Source organism: Palaemon carinicauda, chromosome 1 (assembly GCF_036898095.1).
Source record: "Palaemon carinicauda isolate YSFRI2023 chromosome 1, ASM3689809v2, whole genome shotgun sequence".
Classification (NCBI taxonomy): domain Eukaryota; kingdom Metazoa; phylum Arthropoda; class Malacostraca; order Decapoda; family Palaemonidae; genus Palaemon; species Palaemon carinicauda.
Window position 1 is genome coordinate 9987430 of NC_090725.1, and position 24798 is coordinate 10012227.

The following is a 24798-nucleotide window of genomic DNA, read 5'->3' on the forward strand; positions in this document are numbered from 1 at the left end:
GATAGCTATGTGGCGCGTTAATACATGCGTCCCCTGTTGATATACGATGTCTTAAAAGGGAAACCTTTAGGATACTCGCTCCAGAAGTTAGAATTCTGTGATAACCTGTGGTTAAATTCTCTGGGAATATCTTAGTAGTTATTTACCCAAGGAAGCTACCAAAAAGGAACCTTCCATCAGGACGCCATGGCTATCTCACCCAAAAATAGATTTTTCGCTTCGCTCAAAATCCGTTTATTACAGTACTGTACTGTATTATTATCATTATTTATTATTATTATTATTAATACTGTACGTACGGTATGCGCGGGGTATCTTGTACTTTGAGTTGGTAACCTACGCATCATATACTGTAAGACGGGTTGGGATTGGTTCAAGCGCTGATAGATGACGAATCAGAACTCAAGTTTTGTTATCTAGCCTGTGATTGGTGTTTTGCCCTCATCTCCAACCCGCAGCATCTAGGTTCTCGTGGGCCCGGGTCGTCCACTTTCTCTTACCGCGTATCCCTGAGTAGACGTTCTTAAGTTTGTGAAGTTTAATCTGTGCTGTGTGCGACCTTTTTAAGTTGAACTTTTTGTCAAATCCTACTGTACAATGCCTCCCAAGCGTTCTGCTTCTACTAAGGCTGGTAGTGAGCCTAAACGCCACCGAAGGATGATGACGATTGCTGAGAAGGTTACGCTTCTCGATATGTTAAAAGACGGTAGAAGCTACGCGGCCGCAGCGCGCCATTTTGGAATCAACGAATCTACTGTTTGCTATATCAAGAAGGACGAGGCGAACATTAGAAAGACGGCTGCAATCACCTTTAGCAGATCAGCGAAGCGAGTCGTTACAACGCGTAATAAAACGATCGTACGCATGGAAGGTGCTTTAGCTGTGTGGATTGCCGACTGCCGGAAGAAGAACATAGCCTTGGATACGAACATCATCCGAACAAAGGCTTTGAGCTTGTATCAGAATTTTGCTGCAAAGGAACCTCAAGACGACGATGGCAACAATGCTGAAGATGATGATGATGCAGATGATCCTCAACCAGGGACATCCACTGATTCCCAGCCTCAGAAACAACTTTTTTCCGCCAGCAAAGGATGGTTCGCGAAGTTTCAGAAACGCTTCGGCCTGAAAAGCGTTTCCCTGCATGGCGAGGCTGCTTTGGCTGACACTGCCGCTGCTGAAACTTACGTGAACCAGACGTTCAAGAATATTATCGCCGAAGGTGGATACAAGCCGGAACAAGTCTTTAACATGGATGAGACCGGCTTGTTTTGGAAGAGAATGCCGTCGCGAACTTTCCTGTTCAAAGAGGAAGCCAAAGCCTCTGGCTTTAAAGCATTCAAGGATCGCGTTACCCTCGTGATGTGTGGCAATGCTGCTGGATTTTTGCTAAAGCCGGGGCTTATTTATAAGTCGAAAAATCCTCGCGCTTTGAAAAATAAGAATAAGAATCTCCTTCCCGTGTACTGGATGCATAATCCAAAAGCATGGATTACGAAGATGCTGACCTCCAACTGGTTCTACCAGTGTTTCATCCCGCAAGTCAATGAATATCTCCTAGAGAAGGGCTTGCCATTCAAGATCCTTCTCCTTATGGATAACGCTGGTGGACTCGCAACTGACCTGTCGCGTGAGGGCGTTCAGGTTGAGTTCCTGCCACCCAACACCACGTCATTAATTCAACCGATGGACCAGGGGGTTATCAGGGCGTTCAAGGCCCTCTACACGAAGAATACCTTGGCGGACCTCGTTGCGTGTGTGGATGCTGCCCAAGATGATGAGGATGAAGATTTTAACTTGAAGGCGTACTGGCGGCAGTACACCATAGCCACGTGCCTGAAGAATATTCAGAAGGCACTTCAAGAGATGAAACCTGCAACTGTGAATGCGAGCTGGAAGAAGTTGTGGCCCGAGATTGTTTACGACGACGAGGGATTTACACCTGCTGAAATCCAACACTCTGCAGTACGCAAATCTGTGCAGTTGGCTGCCATAATTGGAGGTGACGGGTTTGGCGACATGACGACTGAAGACGTCGACGAGTTGTTGGACTGCCATTCCCAGCCCCTAACTGACGCAGACCTCGAAGACCTGACGAAATCGGCAAGCGAAGAAGAGAGTGAAACCCAGGAAGAGACCCAAGAAAATGTCGAAGAAACGGGCTTAACACTAGAACGGCTTGCCAAGGTCTGCAACCATATAAAGGAGGTGAAAGAAATGTTGCAAGAGTGGGACGAGGATATGGTTCGGTCGATGCAATTCTGCAACAAGGTTGATGACATAATGACTCCCTACAAGATGCTCTTAGATCGAAAAAAGCAGCAGCGGCAACAACTTCCGATCACAATGTTCTTCCAGCCTCGCAAAAAAGAGCCAGTTCCTCCTGCTACTACGCCTTCGGAAGAAATTGAAGAAGTTGAAGAGGTGTCCCAGGAAAAGACACCTCCGTCTGAAGAGACGTAAAATACTACCTAGCTGCACAGTAGAACACATCATCAGCTTCATCATCATCATTTCTACTGTGCAGCAAATTCATCGCCATCATCATTCAAGTTTTTCTTGAACTTCTTTCGTGGTGAGTACAGTAACAATCTTTATTTTTTACTTTAATATTCTCACATTCTAATATTTGTGCCTGTTTTATAGTTTAGTACTGTATGCATTAAGTTAAAGGGAAGGTTTTAAAAGTCTACATGTTGTAACCTATCATATTTTTTTTGTTTAAAATTTACATTTACGTACGTAAAACAATCTCTCTCTCTCTCTCTCTCTCTCTCTCTCTCTCTCTCTCTCTCTCTCGTAAATTGTTTTCCTGCTTTGCTATGTACAGTATGTACTGTATGATTTTATATAGATACGGTAAATTATATTTGTACTAATAACATATTTTGTAAATGCTTTTACTGTAAATATCATTATTTATCACTTTCATCATGCGCGTTAAATGCCTTCTTTGTTCTGAGCATGGTTGTTTACTGAGCGTACAGTACTTTATGACGCTGTCGTTTCAGGCGGCGTCATAAAGAAAAAACATTTCATTTGGAAGTCCTAAGAAAAATAAAGTAAAACATTGGTAATAAAAAAATCAACATACTGTATAATCAATATAATCGATGCAAAAACTAACCTATACATATGTGTACACTAAATGAGTTTGTTTCTTCATTATGATCAGAGATGAACGTAAACAAAACATTGGTTGCCATTTTTTATCGTGCTTTTTAGGTGTTTAGGAAACGCATGATATAAAATCGCCTTTAATATTTGTGCCTGTTTTAGTTTAGGGTGCTGTAGTACATGCATTAAGTGTTCTGTACATTAAAGGGTAGTTTGTTAACAGTACTACGTACAAGGGAAGGTTTTAAAAGTCCGAATATACATGTTAAATAAATAGGTAAATATGATGTCACTACTTCGCGGAATTTCACCTATCGCGGCCGGGTCTGGAACCTAACTACTGCGATAAACGAGGGTTCACTGTATTTCCATCGCAAATAAATAGTTAATAAGATATACCCTAAATATATCTTACGGTAATGGGGGCCACCCAGAGGGAACCAGGGGTTTTGGATGGAGAAAATTTACTGGTGAATTGATAAATAATGGTAAAACTAACCTGTTCTTCTCTATAAATTATTCTCTGGGATGCAGAGTAAATCCAAGAAAAATTACACAAAATTTGGGGATCATCTTTCCCTGAAATATTTATTTCACTCTTTTGTTTACATTTTACAAAACACACGTATCTGCTCCAGTTCGTATATCTGTGCAAAGCTTGTTGTGCAATAATGACTTTATACTTCCTGCGCACTAGATATCCTTCGACTTTCTTTCTACCATGGGAATTACTCCTGTCCATTTGTTTGTATGTAGCTCCTCCTCCTTCTTTCCCCTCCTACTAATTAGGAAGTTTATCATATTTGGGCATGTTTGTACTCTTGAGTGTGACATAGGCAGTTCTGCGACACGCCCTGTTTTCCTTTGTAGTTGCCTTACGTTGTGGTTATAAGTTACGGAACCCAACGTAACAAAGTGTAATGGCTGCCATTATGGCTAAATGGATGCTATAGCCAAGTTTCATGGTGAGTATTACGGTACTCCTAGGTTAATGAACAATTTTTTAAAAGCTCATTGTTTTAACACTCAAAATTTAAAGTGTCCCAAGTACTATTCTGAGTTAGCTTTAAGGGGAGACCAGAACATTTTCTACTGTAACTTGACTGTAAAGATTGCCAGACAAAAAGAAAAAAATAAAAGACACGTAGGTGTCAATCACAAGTTAAAGAATTATTCGTGATTTTCCCACCTGTGTCCGTCAGGAATGGATGGGTCCATAATGGGAGAACGGCTTATTTGCAGTGGAAATAGAGGTAATATTTGTTGAAAGCGCATTACATACTCTGGGAAAAGTTTATTTCTCTTAGAAATGTAGTTCCCTGTTGTTCTATAATTTAACCATAAGCGAACTGTAGGATATAAACAAACAAATGTGAAATAACTCAGGAGCATAGAATGCCAATATTTTGTGTAATTTTATTTAGATTTATTATGCGTCCCAGAGAATAATGTATAGAGAAGAAAAGGTTAGTTTTACCTTTATTTCTCGATTCCCCAGAAAATTTTCTCCATACAAACCTTCCGCTGTAATGGTCTGTTTTTCACCACCGTTTGAAATTACCCCCTAGAAAAATATGGCTCACGATATATATCCCCCTGGGAGAACTTTGTCCCAGGATAATATTCCCCAATCGGGGCCAAACTTCCTCCAACCCCACTGCTGTTATAAGCGTATGGCTATGGCGACGTATAGAAACTAGAGTTTCATGGTGACTTTTATGGTACACCTAATGTAGTGAACAACCTTTAAAAATGTCATTGTGTTATCCCTCAAACTTTAAAGTGTCCTAAGTGTGATTTAAATTTATCTTTTATTAAAGACCAACCATTTTTTATTGCAACTCGAGTGTGAAGATTGATGAGACAAAAGAGGTGTAGGTGTCAATCCTAAGTTAAGGAATCATTTGTGTACTTTTAGAGTTTGCCCACGGCTAAGTCTGTGACCTCGGAACTACTAGGTTAGGTTAGGTGGGTGTGTTAAACTCTGTGGCATTTAACGAATCTTAAGGGTTGAATAATCCCATTTTTTCCTGTTTTCACCCACCCAAAGTCCCAGGTTACATACATACATATACCAAAGGCACTTCCCCCAATTTTGGGGGGTAGCCGACATCAACAAGAAACAAAACAAAAAAGGGGTCCTCTACTCTCTACGTTCCTCCAGCCTAACCAGGGACTCAGCCGAGTTCAGCTGGTACTGCTAGGGTGCCACAACCCAACCTCCCACATTTCCACCACAGATGAAGCTTCATACTGCTGAGTCCCCTACTGCTGCTACCTCCGCGGTCATCTAAGGCACCGGAGGAAGCAGCAGGGCCTACCGGAACTGCGTCACAATCGCTCGCCATTCATTCCTATTTCTAGCACGCTCTCTTGCCTCGCTCACATCTATCCTCCTATCACCCAGAGCTTTCTTCACACCATCCATCCACCCAATCCTTGGCCTTCCTCTTGTACTTCTCCCATCAACTCTTGCATTCATCACCTTCTTTAGCAGACAGCCATTTTCCATTCTCTCAACATGGCCAAACCACCTCAACACATTCATATCCACTCTAGCCGGTAACTCATTTCTTACACCCGTTCTCTCCCTCACCACTTCGTTCCTAACCCTATCTACTCGAGATACACCAGCCATACTCCTCAGACACTTCATCTCAAACACATTCAATTTCTGTCTCTCCATCACTTTCATTCCCCACAACTCCGATCCATACATCACAGTTGGTACAATCACTTTCTCATATAGAACTCTCTTTACATTCATGCCCAACCCTCTATTTTTTACTACTCCCTTAACTGCCCCCAACACTTTGCAACCTTCATTCACTCTCTGACGTACATCTGCTTCCACTCCACCATTTGCTGCAACAACAGACCCCAAGTACTTAAACTGATCCACCTCCTCAAGTAACTCTCCATTCAACATGACATTCAACCTTGCACCACCTTCCCTTCTCGTACATCTCATAACCTTACTCTTACCCACATTAACTCTCAACTTCCTTCTCTCACACACCCTTCCAAATTCTGTCACTAGTCGGTCAAGCTTCTCTTCTGTGTCTGCTACCAGTACAGTATCATCCGCAAACAACAACTGATTTACCTCCCATTCATGATCATTCTCGTAACCACAGGTTACCACTTGGGTAAATTTATAGAAAAACACGGGACAACATTTCGAAGAGAAAAACTTTTCCTACAGAAATGATATGCTTTCAAAGAATTTGACCTTTATTTCCACTGCAAATAAGACATTGCACCCTTATGGACACCCCATTCCCGACGGACACAGGTGGGAACCTGCGATTTTGCGTGTGCAAGAACAGGAAAAAACATGATTATTTAACACTTTTTGAGATTTGTAAAAGGGTACAGAACCTAACAAACCCACCTAACCTAACCAAGTAGTTCCTAGGTCACAACCCCCAGCTGGGTGGCAAGCCCTGTGGACTCCCATCCTAGGCCAGAAAACGTGATTATCTAACTCTTGAAACTTAAAAAGGGGTACAGAACCTAACAAACTCACCAAACCTAACCTAGTTCTTCCCAGGTCACAGCCCGAACCCACCTTCCCAGGTCACCAAACGTGATTATTTAACACTCTTGAGGTTTCCATGAGGGTACAAAACTTAACAAAGCCACCTAACCTAACCTAGTAGTTCCTAGGTCACAACTATTAGCCGGGAGGCAAGCCCCAGATCCCCCTTCCCAGGTCACAAACCCTAACCCGGGGGACCTGGCTAAGCATCCTGGAAGCCCCTTCCCAGATCATAAAACATATCAAATCACAATAAATATGAAAAAGTAGATAATTAATTGCTTACATTATGATTGAGACATGGAAGGTTGTGGGTCATCGTGACCCTCTGCCACCTGGTGTTGTTGTGAAGGGTAAAAGCGACTGGCAGTGATGAAGAACTGGTGCAGTAATGAGGCCTTTGGGTAGTGGCGAGTGAAAAAAAGCCTGGTAAAATACTGACGGAAAAACTCTGATTTATTAACAGGTCTTTTGATCCACTCCTTCATTTCCCTCCACAGGCGTTCAATATTTTGAGTATGGGTGCCTGGGTCGGAGGGGTCGACGAAGTGTTCAGAGTGATTAATAGTCCTGTGTTGGTAGCCCAGCTCACCTAACGAACTATATGCACCCCATTTGTCACTGATCATGATGCTACCTACCGTAATATATTTTTGTTTTAAGGGAATAAGGGTAGTAGCATCCCTTTTCCAAGGTAAAGGCTCAAGTGAGGGAATTAAAAAAAAAACTCTTAGACACTCATTCGATTCCCCCAAACACCCACATCGAACTCAAACGCCTGCCACGGTCATACGTGGCCTTACCTAATTGAGATTCGTCAATCTCTACTACTAATCCATCACCATCAATAGCCTCTTGATTATCAAAAAAAAATTCTGTTACTTCAGAACAGAAACTTTGGGCGAAATATGGAGGCTTTCGATGACAATTTGTGGTTTGCGAGAGAATGTTTCCACGGCTTGACGTAGGCCTTATCAAGGAACGATCCTTTATAGGCACTTACACTATACCCACACCTACGTCTCCTTTTTGTCTTTGCAACCTTCACAGGAGCGTTGCAGTAAAAAATGTGCTGGTCTTCCCTAAACGCCATCTGAGAATCGCACTTGATACACTTTAAACTTTGCGGGAGAACACAATGAGTTTTTAAAAATTCAAACACTACACCAGAATCATCATGATATTCTCCATGAAACTTGGCTATGGCATCAAAATAAGTCAAAAGAACAGCCATTACACTTTGCTACGTTGGACTCCATGTCTGACATCCAACACAACACAACTGGAAGCATTCAGTCAAACACAGATACTGTACCAGTGGACATTAAGCGGCAACTATATATTAGTCTGCTGGAATCCTTCGTAATTGCTTATAAAACCATTACTGTAAGTCAAAATGATGTCACAGCTCTCAGCCAATAAACTGTAATTGGAACAGATTGTGCTTGCATAAGAAACTGTGTAAAAGGCTCATTAAAAGTAGACATTGCCGTAGAGAGAACGTCTCTCCTGACTTGGAAAATATTCGAGGAAAAACTCACCAACCTCATTTAATTCCGCCTCGTTCAATCTCTCATATAAAAACTATACTTTTTATATAGCTTTTCACATGCTCTTTCAATGAAGGCGATTATTTTTTTTTAAATATTGAGTGCGTCATGTTTCTTAAGTTTTACCTAGGATCATCATATATTGTGCAATTTATTTGTGAATTAATTATGCATCCAAGAGAATAATGTGTAGAGAAAAAAAGATTAGTTTTACCATTACTGTATTTACCGATTCCCCAAGAAATTTTCCCCTCCCAAAAACCTTGGTTCCCTCTGGGGACATCCATTACCATAGTATATATCAGGATATATCTTATTACTACTGTATTTATTTGCGATGGAAATAAGGGTCATTTTCGAAAACAGGAGTTTTTCAATATATAACCCAATCTTTTTATTAATAGTTTGTCCCGTGCTTTACTATAATAAAACCCAAAACAGCCGTAGGTATCAATCGTAAGGTGAGGAATTATTTGCGATTTACTTTATGAATTTGCCCCGGGCTAAGTCTGTGACCTCGGAACTACTAGATAAGGTTAGGTGGGCGTGTTAAACTCTGTGGCATTTTACATAATCATGTTTTTCCCCGTTTTCACCTACCCAAAGTCTCAGGTTTCCACCTGTGTCCATCGGGAAGGGGGGGGGGGGGTAATGGTTTATTTGTGATAGAAATAAAGGTCAAAGTTATTACGTAAGAGGAGGAGAAATGGCCTATAGGGGGTAAAAATCTTAGGTCTGATATTCCCCTAGGGAAATAACTGCCCAAGTTCCCACTGGGGGTCCCCCATTATCGTAGGATATAGATGTATATATATTTCTGAAACTATTCATTTGCGACGGAAACGAGTGTCATTTTTGAAGAGATCGTAATTTTTTCTATAAGAAACAGTATTTTTTTTCCTAGGTTACATTGCCATGTAATTCACTACAAAATTACCCCCATTTCTTTAATAGTATATTACATAGCCCCTGGGTCACTCACTATTAAGGTATCACAAGTAACCATATTTACAGTATTCCTTACCTTAAGTTTGGGAGAGATTCGGAGTTTATGCTTCTTTGTAAATAGTGGGAGCACTAAGACCGTCCCCCAATTATGTGGGTGACATACTGTCAAAAACTCTAATACGTCTCATAATCTTTTTTTTTTTCAAAAAATATAAAAACACTCTTCAACAACGTTTGATTTGCGAGACATAAAGTCACCGATTGAACGTCACTGAGTAACTGTGATACAGTGTTAGTTAGAGATGCCACTGAACTTCAATGTTGCCACATCTACTTTTTTTCACAAAATCTACGAATTTGCTGAAAAAAAAATCTGTAAAAAATCTGTAGGTGCTGATAATATTGTCTGGAAAAAAATCTGTTGAAGACAAGATTGATATTGAATTTGTTATATATAATATGAACAACTTACCTGGATCATCATACATAATTATGTTTGATAAAAAAGAAAAAACCTAAGCTACTTTGTACTGTATTTCTGTGCTAAATGGTATAAAAATACAGTGATAAAGGCGTTCAAGCTATTCATTTGAAAACCTTGTAATGATATAAGTAGCAACAACCTTACCTATGAATACAGGTGAAACAAGAACAGCACAGGATCATAATGGAAGTGTCTCCAGTTTTCAGCTTAGGCTTACAGGGTAACTGATGCCAATGCAATGTTACCAATGGGATAATTAAAAACTTATCCCAATTGGATACCAAATTTTGTCAAAAAGTATCCAATGTCGTAAAAAGGATATCTAAACTTTAGACTATATATATATATATATATATATATATATATATATATATATATATATATATATATATATATATATATATATATATATATATATATATATCTTAAACTAACCTTATTTTGCGAAATCGTTACGAACTAAGATGTATATTTATTATACGTCTGGCATCGTAAACTAAAAAAAATCTGCCTTACAATATCATCGTTCTCTGTTGAAATTAAGTACTTACAACCATACAATGTTAATAGATTATCTTGGATAAAGGATTTCCAAATTGCGGATATTTGAAAAAACTCTTAACTATCTGGTATTCTTTAACTATCTGTTAGATTGTGCTATAATGTCAAAAACTTAAGGGGAAAAAATCATGAAATGTGTGGATCAGAAACTTTCTAATTCGTACATTCTAAGTTTAGGGTTTTATTTGCTACCAACATTATTATCTTAGCTTTTTTAGCCAATTCAGTAAGGTCATATTCCAATGTTTTTCATTCAGTACCGAGCTCATTGTTACTAAAGGAAAATATGAAAACATCCAAAAAGATACTAAAAAAGAAATTAAAACGTATCCAAATGTTCTAAAACTGTATCCAAATGTTATCCACTTACCTCCTTAGAAACAAAAAATAGATTTAAAGAAATTATGTTCACTGACATATAATCAGTAGCTTCCCACCATATGAATGAGACAGCATCGTTCGTCTGGCAGTGGCAATAAACATTTATGTTCAATAATTATCTTATTGTTTTGAAATTTCAGTGTTGTCAGGTGTATGAGAACTGAGGAGTATGTGTAAAGAATGGGCCAGACTATTCGGCGTATGTGTAGGCTAAGGAAAAATGAACCATAACCAGAGAGAGGGATCCAATGTAGACTAGTACTCTCTGGCCAGTCAAAGAACCCAATAGCTCTCTAGCGGAAGTATCTCAGCGGGTAGTTGGTGCCCTTGTCAAGAAACACATATAGGCTTGAAATTTAGGTAATAATCGATACGAAGGAACATAAATAGTTTTATGCGGGTTATCTAATCTTATTTCACGTTCAATTATTATTATTAATATCATTATTACTATCCAAGCTACAACCCTAGTTGGAAAAGCAAGATGCTATAAGCCCAGGGGCTCCAACAGGGAAAAATAGCCCAGTGATGAAAGGAAATGGGGAAATAAATAAATGAGGAGAACAAATTAACAATAAATCATTCTAAAATAAGTAACAACATCAAAACAGACAAGTCATATATAAACTATTAACAACATCAAAAACAAATAAGTCATAAATAAACTATAAAAAGACTCATGTCCGCCTGGTCAACAAAAAAGCATTTGCTCCAACTTTGATGTTCTCCTAATAAACCTATCTGGAGTGGAAAATACATTTAAAAAAAAATATTAGCAAAGCCATAAACCTTTGTCTAGCATTTATATCAGATATATCCTTAGCTAGCTTATCGCTAAAAGGCTTAATTATAGATAAATCACTGACTTCTTTTACACACAAGAATTCCTCAACCTGTAAAAGTCTGTCTATAAAGTTAGCTATCCATGATTAATCTAACACTATTTTCCAAGCATCGCATTATCATTCAAATGATTACGAAGTTCTATTTTATCGTTCAATTTATAAGTTATATATATTGCTTCAGTCGCAGATAATCACGAAATCCTAAGAGCCTTAGTTAGAACCAAAATTTTCTTGACATGGGTGGACTCCTTTCATACACACACACACGCATGTATATATATATAAATATATATATATATATATATATATATATATATATATATATATATATATGTGTGTGTGTGTGTGTATATATATGTATATATTTATATGTATATATATATATTTATATGTATGTATGTATATATATAATATATGTATATATATATATATATATATATATATATATATATATACTGTATATATATATATGTATATATATATATATATATATATATATATATATATATATATATATATATGTATGTATGTATGTATATATATAAATATATATATATATGTATATTATATATATATATATATATATATATATATATATATATATATATATATATATATATATATGTATATACATACATATATCATGCAGAGGCAAAACACTTAGGTCAGTTGTTATGAAAATATATGGTATGTTTATTCTTAAGAGACTGGAGAGAGAGATTGACGAAAAGCTGAGAGATGAACAAGCAGGATTTAGAAAAGGTAGAAGTTGCACTGACCAAATTTTCATTTAGAGACATGTGCAGCAATACGTAGAATATAGAAATATCCTTGTGATGGCATTTGTGGACTATGAAAAAGCCTTTGATAATGTGCACCGGCCAATTTTGTGAAGAGTCCTGCGTTATAATGGAATTCCTATTAAATATGTAAATTTGATTAAGTCCCGTTCATGAGCATAGAAACTGCAAAGTTAAAGTTAATGGAGTCTTATCAAATGAATTTCCAGTGAACAGCGGAGTACTCCAAGGGAATATGTTGTCACCTATGTTGTTTATCCTCCTCATGGATTATGTAATGCGTAGAACAGTCGGAGATGGTGGAAAAGGATTGGACTGGATTGGTGATAGGAATTTAGCAGACCTAGAGTATGCTGATAACACTGTCCTTCTTAGCAGAACACCAAAGGATTTGTAATGCTTGCCTACCAAAATGCATGAAATATCACACGAGGTTGGACTCAAGATAGATAGAAAAAACACAGAGATGATAAGAACGGAGTATGCAATAGAAGCTGAAATATCATTGGAAGAAGAAAGGACTAATGAGGTAGAATCATTCAAGTATCTAGGAACTATGATCTCCAATACAGGGTTTTAAGGATTAGAGTTTAGTGAAAGATTGAAAAATTCAAATCAGACAATGGCTAGGTTAAGCAAAATTTGGAAATCAAACCGCCTAAAATTACATAAAAATCACACTATATATCAGTTTAGTGAGATTGGTGTTACTGTATGGACATAAGTCATGGTATGACAATGAAACAATCTCAAATAGATTTAGTAGATTTTAGAACAAAGCCCTTAGAAGGATATTGAGAGTTAAATGGCAAGACAAGATTAGAAATAAAACTATGAGAGAGGGTACTAGAGTGCCATATGTGGATGAGATCATGGTGACGGGTAGGAGATGGTTTGGGCATGCTCTTCGCACTCCCCAAGAGAGATTACTTAACCAAATGTTCAGTTGGGCTCCACAAGGCACTAGAAGAGTTGGAAGACCCAGGCCTACATGGCTGAGGACTATGAAGCGTGAAGTAGATGATGAATGGAGTAGTACTGAATTAGAAGCTCAAGATAGAGACGGCTGGCGAAATTTAACCGAGGCCCTATTTATTAATATCCCAATTTACGCAAAAATTAAATTTAAATGCACGGCAAAAAATGGCTAATATGTCCTTAAGCCTTCAGTCAACAAATTATTTGACCTCTTGCAATTACAGGTGAAGCTCTTAAAGGTTTAAAGGTCGCTCATGAATGGCAGAGGCAAGGGACAGTGACATTGCCCTAGTAAGCAGGACAATGCCCTAGAGACTGACCATATAGTATATGTTCAGCGCCCAAGCCTCCTCTCCACCCAAGCTAGGACCAGGGAGGGCCAGGCAGTGGCTGCTGATGACTCAGCAGATAGACCTATAGGCTCCCCCAAACCCCCCAACCATGAGCGTCGAACGAATTGACAATTAACAAACCCTTGAAATGGACCAATAGCTTACTAACCATTAGCTAAAGTTACTATGCTGGGCTCTGTAATCTATTTTTATAATTATTTGTTTTGGAACATTCTCAGTTAGAGTCTTAAGTTATCTAACTTCTTTGTATCGTAAGCATTAAACTATTAAACGATAACAAATCAGTAAAAACAAAATGTATCCGATTAATAAAGACTTAATCAAACCGTCTAACCCAAATCGCGTAACTAACCGAGGTAATCTCTCTCTCTCTCTCTCTCTCTCTCTCTCTCTCTCTCTCTCTCTCTCTCTCTCTCTCTCTTAGTTATTTCTGATTTATTCAAAAACTTAAGCAATATTTTTTAAATTTTACTTGAATGTATATATATATCCTAGATTTTTACAATCCAATTATTGTGAATTTTATGTAAATAATTTATATTGTTATGTAACCGAATAACCATTTTATAATGGAATAAAGGTTTTTGACTTTGACTCTCTCTCTCTCTCTCTCTCTCTCTCTCTCTCTCTCTCTCTCTCTCTCTCTCTCTCTCCAGAGTGTGAGTTTTTGATAGGTGCTGTGATATCAATTCGCATTTTGTTACATTTCAAGCCTAATGTAATCATTCAAAGGAATAATAGAATACTTTGACACAGTCTCGCAAGTTTAAGCTGTTTATGTAGGTAGTAGGTTGGCCAAGGCACCAGCCACCCGTTAAGATACTACCGTTGGTTGAGTTATTAGGTCCTTTGACTGGTCAGACAGTACTATATTGGATCCCCGTCTCTGGTTACGGCTCATTTTTCTTTTGCCTACACATACACCGAATAATCTGGCCTATTCTTTCCACATTCTCCTCTGTCCCCATATACCTGACAACACTGAAATTACCAAACAATTCATCTTCGATCCAGGAATTAACTACTTCACCGTAATTGTTTAGTGGTTCCTTTCCTCTTAGTAAGGGTAGAAAAGACTCTCTAGCTATGGTAAGCAGCTCTTTTAGTAAAAGGACATTTCAAAATTACACTATTGTTCGCTAGACTTGAGTAGTGCCATAGCCTCTGTAGTCTTTACCATGGTCTTCTGCTGTCTTGGGGTAGAGTTCTCTTGCTTGAAGGTACACTCGGATACACTATTTTATATCTCTTCCTCTTGTATTTTTGGGGGCTATGGAAGTTTTCAGTTTATACATGAAAGATCTATTTCAATTCTGTTACTGTTTGTAAAATATCTTATTTTAGTTGTTCATTACTTCTTTTGAAATTTATTTCTTTGTGTCCTTTCCTCGCTGGGCTATTTTCCCTGCTGGAGTCCTTTTGTTTATCACCCTGTTTTGTACAACTATGGTTCTAGCTTAACTATTACTAGTACTAATAATAGAAATAATGATGAGGAAGTTACCTCAGTGGTTGGTCACCACGGCGCAGTGAGTTGTGCTTGCTCGCCTGACGTTCTGATGAGCAGCTCTTCAGATGAAATTGGAACTAAAACCAGATTGTTTATGGATGTGTAATAAGCATAGCAATGGCTACAAAGATATAATGTTTTTCTTAAATAATAAATTACAATCCCAAAGGATGTATATTAGGTGTAGGTATACAGACAGTATTTCAAAGTACATAACAAAAGAATTTCTAGACTATGTATTTTGATTTTGATTTATGTTGATTTATTTATATTTGTAAACATGAATTCATATCTATATTTTGTTATTTTTTTTTATATTTTTGTAAATAGAATAATTACACAAAAATGTAAATGAATAAAATGTAATTGTATTTTTATAATAAAAGAAAAAAAAACTTGACCCTAGATAATTTATTTGGGTCACTTTTCGATGACATTTACATTTTACTGATTGTCGCTGATGAGGCAGTTCCTGGTTCGTCGCCCTCTGGCAATTTTCAGTATTCTATACGCACATGTCACCTTTTCCCATTTCTTTAGGCTTAATTAAAACATTCTAAATCAAACTTCATTATCAAAGTTATTCGTAATAAACTTTAAAAGAGTTGTGTAAGTATGACTGTTTGACGAATATTTTATCATTTTATCGCATTTGCTTCCAATATAATACTATAAAGGTCAAGAGCATTCAGCAACTGATACTCCTATTTTCTAGCTATGAAAGAGAGAGAGAGAGAGAGAGAGAGAGAGAGAGAGAGAGAGAGAGAGAGAGAGAGAGAGAGAGATTGTGGCACAGTGGCTAGGCTTGTTGGGGACTTCTTTAGTATCTGACGAGTCACTGCTGCGTCTTCGGTAGCCGTGATCGTATAGTGGTTAGTACATTGCGTTGTGGCCGCAATAACCCAGGTTCGAATCCTGGTCACGGCAACGGGCGTGGTAGGTTTTGATGAATATAAACTTGAACACAATGAAAGCCGGCGTCAATGACCTTAGATGTCAGAATGCTAGGAAACATCAAATATTCGTTAAGCAAACAATATAGATTTTAGATGCATATTCGTTAATTAAGGTGGCATATATGAAATTACATCCGTTACATATCAATATATGACATCCCTTACCAACATTAAAAAAAAAGAAACACGTAAAGAAAAATTAATGCGTTGATACTAAACCTGCTGGCTAAGTCTGGTTTACATTATTAGCTTACATATCCCTTTTTATACAAAAATTATTAGAAAAAAAGAAAAGAAAATTAACATTGAAATAAAAAAATAAACACAATAGGTTTCCGTTTTCTTCAGGAAACTATTTTTGTCAATGTACAGTACATACATACAATATCAACTGCGTTTTTCATGTGACGGAATTGTGCCACAATGCACGTACAGAAATACATACATACATACATACATACATATGTGTCTATGTATGTATATATGAATATACATAAACATTTGAATATGTATATATATATATATATATATATATATATATATATATATACATACATATATATATATATATATATATATATATATATATATATATATGTATATATATACATACATATATATATATACATATATATATATATATATACATATACATACATATATATATATATATATATATATATATATATATATATATATATATATATATATATATATACATTTATATACATACATATATATACATGTATATATACATATATATATATACATTTTATATATATATATATATATATATATATATATATATATATGAGTACTTTATGTTTGTATAGCATATACGAATCAGACAATGGCTAGTTTAAGTAAAATTTAGAAATCAAATCGCTTGAAATTACATGTAAAAATCAGGCTATATTTCAGTTTAGTTTAAGCGAGATCGGTAATACTGTATGGACATGAGTCGTGGTATGACGATGAAACAATATCCAACAGGTTTTGCAGATTTGAGAACAAAGCCCTCAGAAGAATATTAGGAGTTAAATGGCTGGACAGGATTAGAAATTAAACTATAAGAGATATTACTGAAGTGCCATATTGGACGAGATTATGGTGAGGGGTAGATGGAGATGGTTTAGGTATGCTCTTCACATTCCCCAGGAGAGATTAGTTCACCAAACTTTCAACTGGGCTTCACAAGGCACTAGAAGACTTGGAAGAACCAGGCCTACATGGCTGAGGACTTAGCTTGAAGTAGGAGATGATAAATGGAGAAGTATTGCTTTAAAAGCTCAAGAGTAAGACGAATGGAGGAGATGATGGCGATGGTATATATATATATATATATATATATATATATATATATATATATATATATATATATATATATATATATATGTATGTATATATATATATCACCCACGAATGGCATTTTGATACCGAATTCTATCTTGGGAATATATATCCACTTGGAATTCATTTTATGGTAACAGTGGATATATATTCCCAAGATAGAATTCGGTATTAAATGCCATTCGTGGGTGATATTTACATTGATTGAAATCATGTGTGCTTGTGATATATATATATATATATATATATATATATATATATATATATATATATATATATATATATATATATATATAATGTATGTAGCCTATATATATATATATATATATATATATATAATATATATATATATATATATATATATATATATATGTGTGTGTGTGTGTGTGTGTGTGTAGGCCTATGTATTGTTTAATACAATTTTAGTTTTTTATATTCTTGGATGCAAATTAAAATGTCATGATGACGCTGCCTTAAATGGGCTATAAGAAAGAACAGATTATGAAGCTATAAGTTATTATAATAAATGATGCTTCCTTGGGAGCCTAGATTATCTCATCAAAGTCCATTTCACCTTGGATTCCTTCAGGCACTGATTCCCATGGGTAGAGTGGAGTCCATTTTCCAGTTTTCTGCACAATTTTAATATAAACTCAATAATTAACATTGTAAAGCAGACCCATTTTTAATAGCGATGTTTGCTCCTTCATATGAAACTTTTCTTTAAATTGTGGTTTATTTACTGAAATGTTTAATTCCTCAACTAAAGATTGTAGCATCGAAAAACTAAGCAACAATCGCAAATAGAAATAAATAGTTTGAACGACTAGGTTAGCTGTATTCCTGGTTAACGTTTCTGTAGACGCTTTATCTTAGAACTAGCCGGATAGAACCAGTTTAACCAAGGTCTATAGTCTTGAGTTTAACCGTTTTCTAATCCGAAGCGAGACGAGTGGTAGACCTACCGTTATGCTTTTGTTGGTTTAATCATTAATTCTGTGTAAATCTTCGATTGAGGTAAACTCAATTTAGATCATTAGATAGGATCATTGTATACTTAAACGCTCTGCATCTCTATTTTTATTATGATAACTGACAGTAGTTCAGGCAAAACAGTATGTATATCGAAATGCAATTTTTTTTTCACATTTTATGAAATCGCTATGTCAATAATATTACTTTAAGAAACAGACCTTATCTTTATCGAAAAAATTAGAGGAATGTGGGAATCATGTTACAACAATTAACAGTTTATCATCGTTGATTTATGCCTCTATATAAGTTGCATGAACTTCATGGCATGCTTGTTGATATACAGGTAACAGATTATCAAACCAGTGATAAAAAATAGAACAAAACAATATAGAACACTATTCGAAGCAATTGCAAAGAGTAATTTAAGTGTAATATTCTAGTGATATTTCTAATTCCAGCAATTTTACGAGAATTTTAATTCAAGTGTAATATTCTGGTGCTATTTCTAATTCCAGCAAGACAATTTTTTTCCATGTGTATAATTTATACATACACCTGTCTGTTTATTAATAGCTATAAAACTTTTCGTCCTGACTTCACCTGAACTCTGATTTGCTTGCCTACTTCTATGTACAGTTGGACACATGAATTCATGGTACACATGGCTCTGAGGAAGTCCACCCAGCCATATCCTTACTGTTTACAGTTACTGTGTTTGGCCCCGCCCACCACTTCAGCCATCTCTCCTTACACTATATGGTTGGTTATTGATGTGTCCAACTGTACTGCCACTCATTAAGCTGTGTTAATTGATATCCCATCAGCAATAATCCTCCCTAAGCGAGAGATACTTATTACAAACGTCATTTAAGAACATATTCCAGTACTGATCAATGACCCCGAACCCCATATGAACTGGATCGTGACATCTCCAAGCGAGGTCATCGGTCTTCTTCGGGTCAGCTGCGCACTGGTCATGGTAATCTCCCGACAAAGGAACATTGCTATCCCAAGAAATTAAGGAGGAAGAGGAGAGCTTCGACTTCAATAACACGTTGTAGTAATCCACGTTGTCGTTGTTCCATACATTTTTCAGTTGCGGGTACACTAGCTTTTCCTACGAGAGATGGGGTGAGTTATTATTATTATTATTATTATTATTATTATTATTATTATTATTATTATTATTATTATTATTATTATTAGCTAAGGTATCACCCAAGTTAAAAAAAACCAGGATGTTATTATTATTATTATTATTATTATTATTATTATTATTATTAGTTAAGGTATCACCCAAGTTAAAAAAAAAAAAGACAGGATGTTGTAAGGCCAAGGGCTCCAACAGGAAAAAATAACCCAGTGAGGAAAGGAAACAAGAAAAAAATAAACTACAAGAGATGGGGTGGATTATTATTATTATTATTATTATTATTATTATTATTAGCTAAGGTATCACCAAAGTTGAAAAAAAAAAAGCAGGATGTTATAAGGCCAAGGGCTCCAACAGGGAAAAATAACTCAGTGAGGAAAGGAAACAAGGAAAACAATAAACTACAAGAGATGGGGTGAATTATTATTATTATTATTATCATTATTATTATTAGTTAAGGTATCACCCAAGTTAAAAAAAAAAAAAAAAAAGGACAGGATGTTATAAGGCCAAGGGCTCCAACAGGAAAAAATAACCCAGTGAGGAAAGGAAACAAGGAAAAAATAAACTACCAGATATGGGGTAAATTATTATTATTATTATTATTATTATTATTATTATTATTATTATTATTATTATTATTAGCTAAGGTATCACCAAAGTTGAAAAAAAAAAGCAGGATGTTATAAGGCCAAGGGCTCCAACAGGGAAAAATAACCCAGTGAGGAAAGGAAACAAGGAAAAAAATAAACTACCAGAGATGGGGTAAATTATTATTATTATTATTATTATTATTATTATTATTATTAGCTAAGGTATCACCCAAGTTAAAAAAACAAAAAAAAAACAGGATGTTATAAGGCTAAGGGCTCCAACAGGGAAAAATAACCCAGTGAGGAAAGGAAACAAGGAAAAAATTGAACTCCAAGAGAAGTAAAGAATAATCAAGATCATTTTCAAGAACAGTAACAACATTAACATAAACCTTTCATAAATTTAACAAAACTTTTTACAGCAGGATGGTATATAGTAAGATATTGATCAAGAATTTACGACAGGTGACAGAGGGGTGTGAGAAATTTACCTGAAAATGGTCGATGAAATGAAATGTGACTGGGATCTTCCTTCCCAAGGAATTAAGGTTGCGCCAGTTGCGTTGAAGATGTCTTCGGAATTTAGCAGCGGCACCTGCACGTCCTTTCTTCTTGAAAACGTCTTTGCTATGAATCATGTAATGGGCTCCTGTACCTATTTAGATTTAAAAAAAAAAAAAAAAAAAAAAAAAAAAAAAAAAAAATTGTACTATCCTTACACGTAGTTATAGAATCCCTTAAACCATTAACATCCTTTATAGTCTAGGCCGCAGGGATGGGAAACATGTGGCCTTAAGGCCGCATAATGTCTTCTGGACCATCAAGTGCGGCCTTCTACGGCCTTTGATATATGTACAGTATGTGTAGTACATTTCTGCTTTGACACTGAATATTGTGTGTTTGAAATCATTCTACTGTATGTACACACATACAAATATGTACACACAGACAATAAAAAAAGTTGTGTTCAGTGATATACCTCCCAGAGAATGGAAGCAATTTTTCCTTGAATTCAATGAATCCTAACTTGATACAACTAGCAGTTTTTTTCCTTGTCAGCTGCAACAGCTGTTGTAGCTAACAAGGAAAAACTGCTAGTTGCAGTGAGTGAGTGATTTAACGTATGATGGACGAGAGAGTTCCTGTTTTGTGCTTTCACTGATGAGTTTTGATTGTATGAAAAACAGCTTCCCTTAGGTAACCTTAACGCAAGGACAAGAGGAACAGACATTTTAACAACTTCAATAATCAGTGTCACAAAGGAGGAATAAATTTTACTTCCTTATTATAATAAGTTATGCACTGATGGTGTTCCAGCTATGATGGCTAAAAATTAGGGATTTATTGAACATCTTAAGAAAGCAAATAATTGATTTTTTCAATGAAAACAGCTAAGAGTGTTTAAACAGATACAATTTTTTAATGGGATGTTGCATTTTTATGAGATATGATTGTTTAAAAAGTACCTACTTGCCAATATAAAATATTTGAAAAGGTTATATTGTCGATATTTATAAGCTATCTTTTCCAAAAGATTAATATTATTTTATTTATCACTTTAATACAAAGAACCTACTTGGTTAACTAAAGTAATTTGAAAATGACATGTTTTCGATATTATTCATTTACTTACGGTAATATGAAAATTACCCAAACTTGAATGAAATATTTTAAAATTTAGTTTTCAATATAATGCATTTACTGATTACTTGTATAAAAAGTACTTAATTCAAATATTTGAAATCATAATGCTTTAATTTTTTGTAAACCTGTCACTCTTTCTTTAGATTACTAATAAATTACTTGGAGGATAAAATAACCAACAAAATTCTATGCGGCCTTAGGGAGCATTGAGGAATTGCAAGATGGCCTTCATCCAAAAAAAAAAAAAAAAGGGTTCCCTACCCCTGGTCTAGGAATCATTATTATTATTATTACTACTACTACTACTACTACTACTACTTGCTAAGCTACAGCCCTAATTGGAAAAGCAGGATGCTATAAGCCCAAGGGTCCCAACAGGGAAAATAGCCCTGGGAGGAAAGGAAACAAGGAAAAATAAAATATATTTAGAACAGTAACAGTATTAAAATAAATACTTCCTATATAAACTATAAAAAACTTTAACAAAACACGAGGAAGAGAAAGTAGATAGAATAGGGTGCCCGAGTGTACCCCCAAACAAGACTATTATAATTTGTATGACTGCAAATTTTCAGGTTTTTATTGAGACCTAAAAGCTGACCAATCAGGTCTTGAATTCCTTATAATTAGATTAAATTTCTCTCGGAAGGAACTAAAAAAAATATTGAAGATAGTAAAATATCGGGTTAAGGGTACTTGTAGTAAACGAGTCAGTCTTGGGAGACTTCAACATATAATTCAAACAGATTTTTTTCATGTTGAACAGGCTGACAAGTTAATAATAATAATAAGGATAGGGAAGTGGGGAATATGGGGGAAAGGAAGAGTACCCCTGGATACAATCCAGTTTATAGCTCAAAGGCAGGTACTCGGGATGGGAAAGATTAAGGAAATAGGGAGAAAGTGAAGTACAGGAGAAGAATAAAAGAGAGGGGCAGACCCTCTTGCGATATTAGGGAATTGGTATTATTATCTGTCAAGTTTCTCTTCATAGGTTATGTATAACAATTTTATTCTAACATTGTTACTAATCTCAAAATATTTTACATTGATTATTCATTACTTCTCATGTAGGGTATTCCCTTATTTCCTTTCCTCACAGGTGTATAAGGCTAAGGTCCATTTCATGTGCTGAAGAACGTTGCGGCAAAAGGAGTCCCTTGTCACAAAGGAGAAGGAACGATAAATTCGTAGTCTTTCTGTCTTTATTAACTACTCTTGAATGTTTAATGTCACTAAATACGACTTTCTTTGAGATACTACCGCTTGAGAGTTATGGTGTCCTTTGACTGGCCAGACGGTACTACATTGGATCCTTCTCTCTGGTTACGGTTCTTTCCCTTTGCGTACAGAGACACTGAATAGTCTGGCCTATTCTATACAGATTCTCCTCTGTCCTCATACACCTTACAACACTGAGATTACTAAATAATTCTTCTTCACCCAAGGGGTTAACTACTGCACTGTAATTGTCCAGTGGCTACTTTCCTCTTGGTAAGGGTAGAAGAGACACTTTAGCTATGGTAAGCAGCTCTTCTAGGAGAAGGACACTCCAAAATCAAACCATTGCTCTCCTTTCCTCACTGGGATATTTTCCCTGTTGGGGCCCCTGGGCTTATAGCATCCTGCTTTTCCAACTAGGGTTGCAGCTTAGCATTTAATAATAATAATTATAACGGGAGGACACATGTGAACAGATGAGTGTATCTGAAAAGCGATGAACAAAGGTCTTGCATATGAGATAGTTGATCTCCATACGAAATTAAGATTTATTGATAAACAAATTAAGGACTGTTTTTTTATGTGCAGATACTCATTATAATAATAGATTTTTGTATCTCCGCTAAAATAATTACGCTCGGATTAATCAAACGACGACGTTCAACAGAAAGAAAGGGATACAAATGGTTTAGTTGGCGAGTGAGTGTTGTGTAATTGGTTTGTGACGGGCCGAGAGAAGGTTGTGACTCAAAGACAGGAAGAGAGCAACCGAGTGAGTCTATTATAGAACACTCTCCTTTATATACAAAAGCTCAATGCAACAGGAAATTTCATGTTCAAAACCGACACCGTTAACAATGAGAAAAACAGGCATGTTTATTCAGGTTCTTTTTTAGTGCGAGGGAAGAGCGAAGATACAAACATAATATATACACAAAATGAAATGTCGTTACTATGTATGATCGTGTGACACACGGTTAGTACAGGTTACGTAGATTTTCAGAAATGGTAGTTTTTTATAAGTTTCCGTAGGCAAAAGATGCCTTCGTTTTCTTCACTAACAACAGCTAAAATGTCACAAGTTGCACACACAGCTTAACTTGACTCCTACGGTTTTACCTTAAGTAATATATCTTAAAATTGGGATGTTATACTTTGTTTCCTAACCGTGTTTGTTTTGCTCGCACATGTTCAACAAGTTTTACTTATATTCGTCTGATATCAGAATTATATAGAGATTTACACGCGTTGATACAGCTATATTTCCGCGCATTTAAATATATTTTCTTAGAAGGATTTCTTCTTGAGACGCATCAAACTTTTGACATTTGGGACAGTCGGGTAATTCATACTTACTAACAATGAGCCGAATTGGTCTATTCGCTTCGTACTTGAGCCACCACGTCATGTCCTTCACGAGTCTCTGTAACCTGGCGTCCCAATAGAAGACGATTTTCAGGTCGGGAACATCCAAGTGTCTGATCTCCATGTCTTCCTTGAAGATGTAAGGAGCCTTTCTCCGAAGCAAGTGGTCGACACCCTGCCATGTTTTCTGAGATATCAAGAAACTGACTCGATTATCCAATTTTCCTTACTACTGCACAGGCAAGGAATGGGACCATCATGACGACAGAGCAAAATCTTCGTCGAACAAAACTGATGTCATATCAAAATGGTTCGAAGTGGGCTTCAAATGAGAGAGAATGTGAAACCTGATATGGCAACAAATATACCATATCCAGCAATCCTGTTTACTTTGTGACGAGCCGAGAGAGGGTTGTGAACTCAAAGGCAGGATGCAATCAACTGAGTATCTTTATTAAAGAACACACTCCTTT

General features: G+C 36.1%; 1 protein-coding gene and 1 non-coding gene across 2 annotated transcripts in view; one reads left to right on the plus strand and one right to left on the minus strand.

Moving 5' to 3' along the window:
• The first annotated feature begins 15923 nt into the window (after positions 1-15923).
• On the plus strand, positions 15924-15995 carry TRNAH-GUG (transfer RNA histidin (anticodon GUG)). The gene has a single exon. It is a non-coding gene; the product is annotated as a tRNA-His (tRNA).
• A 2928-nt stretch (positions 15996-18923) lies between these two features.
• The window catches only part of LOC137641444 (uncharacterized), a 14516-nt gene continuing 8641 nt past the window's right edge, over positions 18924-24798 (minus strand). The window contains exons 4-6 of the mRNA XM_068373989.1: positions 24317-24512; positions 20587-20750; positions 18924-19466 (exon numbers count right to left, since the gene is read on the minus strand). Coding sequence (XP_068230090.1) covers positions 19170-19466; positions 20587-20750; positions 24317-24512 — 657 coding nt within the window. The 3' untranslated portion in view covers positions 18924-19169. The remainder of the gene's footprint in view (positions 19467-20586; positions 20751-24316; positions 24513-24798) is intronic.